The sequence below is a fragment of the Blennius ocellaris genome, assembly GCF_963422515.1.
Source record: "Blennius ocellaris genome assembly, chromosome: 18".
NCBI classification, from domain to species: Eukaryota; Metazoa; Chordata; class Actinopteri; order Blenniiformes; family Blenniidae; genus Blennius; species Blennius ocellaris.
Window position 1 is genome coordinate 10411712 of NC_137667.1, and position 6380 is coordinate 10418091.

The 6380-nt window shown below is 40.9% G+C and overlaps 1 protein-coding gene across 1 annotated transcript; it reads right to left on the reverse strand.

Annotated features, from left to right (window-relative positions):
• Positions 1-1002: 1002 nt before the first annotated feature.
• Positions 1003-4086, reverse strand: akirin2 (akirin 2). Its single transcript, XM_080513702.1, has 5 exons — positions 3612-4086; positions 3072-3203; positions 1951-2097; positions 1791-1862; positions 1003-1577 (listed from the first exon to the last, which is right to left on the reverse strand). Exons 1-5 carry the CDS (start codon positions 3781-3783, stop codon positions 1567-1569), a joined length of 534 nt encoding a protein of 177 aa, XP_080369828.1. The 5' UTR covers positions 3784-4086; the 3' UTR covers positions 1003-1566.
• Positions 4087-6380: the final 2294 nt, after the last annotated feature.

A 6380-nucleotide genomic window follows, 5' to 3' on the forward strand; every position in this document is an offset into this window, starting at 1 on the left:
TCAACTTGGGTTTCTAATTTTTCAATTGTTTTGTCAATCCACATCAGTTTTGACAATTATTGTTATACAAAATATTTCCACACACCCATGTCCAATTTTGTATTTAATTATTTCAACCTGAATGAAATCGAATACATACTGGGAAAACGACACAAGATGTTCCATGGTGGCTGACCACATGTCACGCAATCGTTTTCAGTCCCTGCTAGCACACCTGCATTTCACTGACAACACTGATTTGTCAAAAAGGCAAGCAGGAGACAAGTGTTGGAAGATCCGTCCATGGCTCGTTATGTTCCGCCAGCAATGCCTGAATGTGACTCCAGAGGAGTACAACTCAGTTGATGAGCAAATGGTCTCTTTCAGAGGGTCACACAGTCCAATAAGACAGTATGTGAAGGGCAAGCCCCACCTTTCTAATGCACCAAAAAAACTGGTTGGAGAAGACCAAAATTGTTGTTTAACCTTTTGGAAAGGTACTGTTTCTGTTTGAATGCAAATAAATGTTCGTTACTGAGCAACAAAAGTTTTGTCATTCATTTTCAATTTAAGAAAAAAATCACAGTAAACGCCCAATGTGACAAATGTGTCACTTTTCAGATGTTTATCACAAGGGGGTGCTATTGAAAAAAAAAGTTTAGAAATGTGTCATATATGGTCCATTTGGTCTGTTCTGTAACACACATAATTTTCCTAAAAGGGGAAATAGGTGTGGGTTCTTATGGGTTAAAGTAACAATGGAATGTAGAGAGCGGCAGGTGATATACCTAAGCCCTTCAATTGGCTCCTCATGGAGTACTTTTATCACCTTGTATTAATATAGTGCATTTTTCATCATTAAGTTATTTGGCTTTCCGGCCTCCTTGTGATGTTAATTGCACCTGTAGTTCACTTGAATTTGCATAATCATACTCACCTTGGCTTTACTTCACAGTCCTTCAAAAGTTGGCGAGATCTCAAAATGGCACACTTCAACTATTAAACCAAAGATTTATGGGAAAAAAAACTTTATTTCTTCTGTTTTTCTCAAATCAAAGCTCGTTTTGATACTGACAGCAGATATAATCATAAAATTCTGGAACAATGAACAAAACTAAAAATAAAATACAGTGTATACAATGTTTTAACAATGCCTAAAAAAAAGAAAGAAAAAAAAGCCAAGACTTCTGCTGTTACTGTAGTCCAATCACAAAGCTGCCTCCATTCTGCTCTTCATCCCTTTTTTTTTTTAAATGCTTTGATAAAAAGCTGCAGTTAAAACCCTCTCTGTGTGAAATAACTCAGAATGACAAAAAAAAAAAAAATCAAGTAGAACCAGAAACCAAAGTGTGGCGACAGCCTGCCTTTCATAAAGGCATCAGAACAGAGCCAAACATATCAACACGGCAGTGAAGACACCACTGGGAGTCGCAGAGAGTCTGGGGGCATGGTGGCAGGAGGAAGCCCTCCTGATGTCCACGCCTGAGGCAGTGAGTCCACAGAGAGGCAATATGGCACAGCGAGGAGAAAAGTCCAACTGGACCCACCGAGGCCCCGCAGGAGCTCGCAGAAACCAGACGCCGACACTCAGGAAACATCTGTGGAGGGAAACAAATTCAACACATGGATCAACACATTCAGAGATAATGAAGCCAAGTGGAATGCTCTCACTGGGAGGCACTTTATTGCTGGAGGGTCGTGTTTACACGAGAACATTCTGCTTGCAAACGGTGTTCCCTTTGGAGAAGGATGACGTGTCGACTGCACAAACAAGAGCTGCAACAATGAAAACGCAACAAGAATATACTCACAGCTGGCAGGTTGCTCTCCGAACCTTCGCATCAGCTGGTCGTGCGTGAACTTGACGAACGCGTCATATTGCTCTGTAACAAGTCAACGCATTTATTAGCACACAGGTTTGGTAACTCAAATGTGCATCATTGATATGGATAAACTAATATTAGGACACACCTGCAAGCTTTGTGGTCAGGATCTCGTCGTACTCCTCGCGGACTTTGTCCTCTCGCTCCTTCAGTAGTCTCTCACAGATCATCCCGACCTGTCTGAGGGAGAATAAGGGCTGTTCTCTTCTGACGGGAGAGGCGCCTGAAGACGTACCTGTCGGGAGAGTTCACGATGCGTCATTATTACTGGATATCGGAACTCGGACGAATCAGTTACAGTTAGTCCAGCCTTACAACAAGCAGACACCGACACTGCTGCACATCGGCGCTGTGGATACAGAACGTGTTCACACACAGGAAACAAAGTGGCTTCCATGCAGTGTTTGGCATCACTATTGTAACCAGACCCCTCACCTTTGACTTTACACTTGAATGAATGCAGACAAGCAGTGCCGTTTCTGAGGCGCTCGCTCGACTGCTCTATATTTCATGATCTAACCTCAAAGGGAATCATTTTTCTTTGTACAACATTTCTGTGGAGGATTCCCTCGAGCAAACATGTTTCTTTGGAGTGTCAGGCTGTATGACTAATTCAGTGGAACTTCACGATAAAAGCCAGTGGAAGAATAAAGACTGTATTGCTTCTAATTCACTATTCTTTAACTTTTTTGTGCCCAGCTTTGTTATAGGTCACAAAATCTGAGAGCTTCTGGCACCACTTCCTCAAGATAGCTCCAACCTTATCAATAGCATTCTTCAATGTACTGCTTCTGAAAGGTAAAACCCTGATTAATCTTATCTGTATTTGACGAGCTGTACTGAGGAGAATCAGTAATGATTAGTATATGGGCACAAAGCCTGGGAGTCATGGTTCAGGGAGGCAAGCATACAATAAAACGTCAGCAGCAAAAGGATACCAGTAAAAGGGTTAACTTGTTGGCTAAGATTGCGGAAATCCCCATGCTGGCTTTTAGAAATGACAAGGCCACATCAAACAATCGTCACAGGAAAAAGGAGAAGAACAACATATAAACAACAGGACTGTCAGGGATTAATTAATCAAACAACTCCAGCAGGGGCAGGACTCAAGTTTAAAAACGCAAGGTTGCCAAGCAGTGCTCTTTTGGGGATGGTTGTGATGTTTACCAACGACCAAAGTCAGATTTGAATAGGAGCTTCCCGTCATACCAGGGAGGGCCGATGCACAGGGGATGTTGTGCAGGTCCAGAGGACAGCAGCCATCAGCCTGCTGGACAGCGCTGTCCAGGTGTCTTCGCTTCAGACGCTTGTACTCCTGCTTGATGTTGTGGAGGATTTGCTCTGAAAGACACATTCACATCTTGGATAAGAACGACATACTCGCAAATCCTACAAGCACCATGAATATACAATCTTTTGATGGGCAAATTTAAAATATTGAGCTTTCTTCTATTTCACACTGTAACCTGGAAGACACCAAATTATACATAGGATAACAAATGGCGATTCAGGTTTTTAGGTAGTACTCGAAAGTCACCAGCTCATCTTTAAAATACTCTTGTCAGAAACACTGGAAACAAACTAACCTTGATAGATGCAAAGTTTTGAAGTTAGCCAATTGTAGCTAGCAACATGCATAACAATTACAAGGCAACACGCAGGACAAAAAGGCGATTGTTATGGGTCCTCTGAGGCTTGTAAGAAGTGAGATTACAAGGATTACGAAGGAAAGTGGCTGTATTTTCGTACCCGCGGTGAGCCTGGATGACACTTCCCCGAAAGGCGACGGCTCCATACGCAGATACTTCTGCGGGGAAGACACCGGAGACATGACCGGGGCGCACCTCCGCCTTTTCGGCGAAGCCTGGCTCATTAACGGATCAAAATCCAGAGTCCTTTTCAGAGTAGCTCCGCAAGCCATCCCGCTTCAAAGTGTCTAGAAAATTTTAAAAAGTCACAGTAAAACCTAAGACTGGGCCCCGGTATGTCGCGCTAATAATGCTAACTGCCGTTAGCTCTTTCGATACCGGGCTGCGAACAAACACGCACTTTATCCGTTTATCTTTGCCTTCTGTAAACAAATCTTCTGACTTCCACGTTAGCGAATATATTGTCAAGCTATTTCGATGAGATGAAGCTGTGTTAGCTTGGATTAAAAGCAGATGATTAAAGATTTAACGCCACTGACGCCGGCTTTCATGCTACCCTACTACCCTTTTTTTAATTCCCCTCTAACTGTTCAGATTGCGCATGTGCGAGAAACCACCTGCATGATGGGATTTGTAGTTTTAAATGATCGAAATGTCCATCGTGTTAAGCAAAGATAAATACTACATTTCCCAAAAATCCAGAAAATGTGGAGTTTTTTTTCAAATGTGTTATTGTTTGCTTACAAACGTCAGTAAAGTTTCACTTTCAATCAATATTTAATATTTTAGCGATCCGATATTATTATTATTATTACTATTATTACTTTTTCGATTTTAACAATTCAAAAATTTCCTGTACAAAGCGAATGGGAGAGACACCGCATAGAGGTGCCTTTTCTTGTGGGTATGCAACCCTCTTGTCTCTATAGTTATAACCCTGGTTGGATGGACTAAAACATTTTTAAAGCAATTCAATTTAATTTAAAAATGTGTTTCAAGTAAGTTTAATGTATGAATCTAAATGTGGTAAAATGCGTCCACAGTGGTAAATAAATCCTCAATTTGATCGTATGGAGCACATTTTTGTTCCCACGTTAAAGATAAAAGGGAAGACTCAACAACTTAACAACCTATCTCGACTTTCCTGGGAAACGGTGTTTATGAAGACAGGAAGTAAAGGCAATGTGGGATTCATTAAAACAAGGGGAACATACAATGTGTACTTATAAACGGGCACATGTTTCTTTCCTCTATCTGAGGTTTCGAGACATTTCCCATCACAGCAATCTCTTCCTCGGTTACCCTTGCAAACATTTTTTATTGTGAACTGTAAAAGAGGATATACTGGAGTTGCAAAACGTGTTTCCTGAGAAAAAGCAGCAAAGTAACTGGTGACATAATGGCGTTTATCAGTAACTTTAAAAGGATACAAAGGTGCAGTACATACAACTTAATTCATTACACGTTTGTGCAAGATATTGCTGTAGTGAATCTCTGTACCATGTTTGTCTTGAGTCATGCTCTTTAGATTTGTTTTCTTAATATTTATTGTTCAACCCCATTTTTTTTGTTGGACTGAGGATGGACTTTATGCTGGATTTACACGACTGGACTGAATGGTGCAAACAAGATTAAGGAGGCATACAAGCACGACACATCTTGAATGACATTATTGCTCTTGTTTATTTTTTATTAGCTATCTTTTTATCATTTGAAATTAATGTGTAATCTCAATTTTTGAAAAGCTGTCATGGAGAAGATACATTCTGAAGTTAAACAGTGATTAATTTACATTGCGGATTTCTTTTTCTGGCATTTTCTGTGTTGAATGTTGGCAAAATTAAACAATTATGTTCGCCTCTGGGTGCCAGGAGCTATTTTGCCTCATCGTAGAATTATCCCCAGTTTCAATCTGGTTGGACTTTGCATCTACTTCTCATGTATAGGTTTTCTTCAGGAACTCATGGTTTCCTCCCATAATCCCAAAACACATGTGCTTTGTAACATGGGAGTGTGTGTGACTCTCTGCTTGCCCAGTTATAAACTGGCAAACAGGGTGAAGCCTGCCTTCCCCTAACAGGAATCAGCTCTTGTAACCCTGAAATGAATGGAGTCACATCAAAGATTGATGGATCGGACAATTTTCTCAAACTCACTGTGATGTCTTTCATTTGTTAGTTGAGTTTCTTCAACAACATAAGTAGCTTACAAGTGACATCTTTAATTTAACACTGTCTGATCATTTAAATCAAACTACACAAGCAGATTCAACGTGTCAGAGCCCAGATTTTTAATTTTAGTGTTTGCATTCAACTGTGGCTGCAGCCCTGCATACATAAAGTACACCAGGCTTGTGGCCTTGGCGAGATTGAAGCATCTTGCTGCTAAATTAACAAAATCCTGTTGACATCTGTGTGAACAGATGTTGCCATTTTCCTCTTCTGTAAGCGAGGAAGCCAAGAGATAAAAAGGACCACAGCAGATGTTGACGTCAGAAGATGCTTTGGCAGACGTTTATTTGTAATTTGTCACTTTCATGGCTGTGAGACATAACCACAGTGTTATTAAATCGGGATTTTTTTTTTTTTTTTTTTTTATGTTCACGCTCCTTCCCTGCAGTTGTTGACGGTGCCTGCTTGTCCACAAGGGGGCGCTCAGGCACCACTGGTGATTCTGTCCTGCCGTCAGCTCAGGGCCTCGCCTGGACTCAGAGATCTTCTTCTTCAGTGGATGAATCAAAGATGTGTCATGATGTTTATATATCAGGGAGTCTGTTAATCAATCAATCGACTTCAGGACAAATTATCACCAGCTGCAACTTTATTCAAAAGTTTGAAAACAGCAATACTAAAAACACTTGACTGCTTGT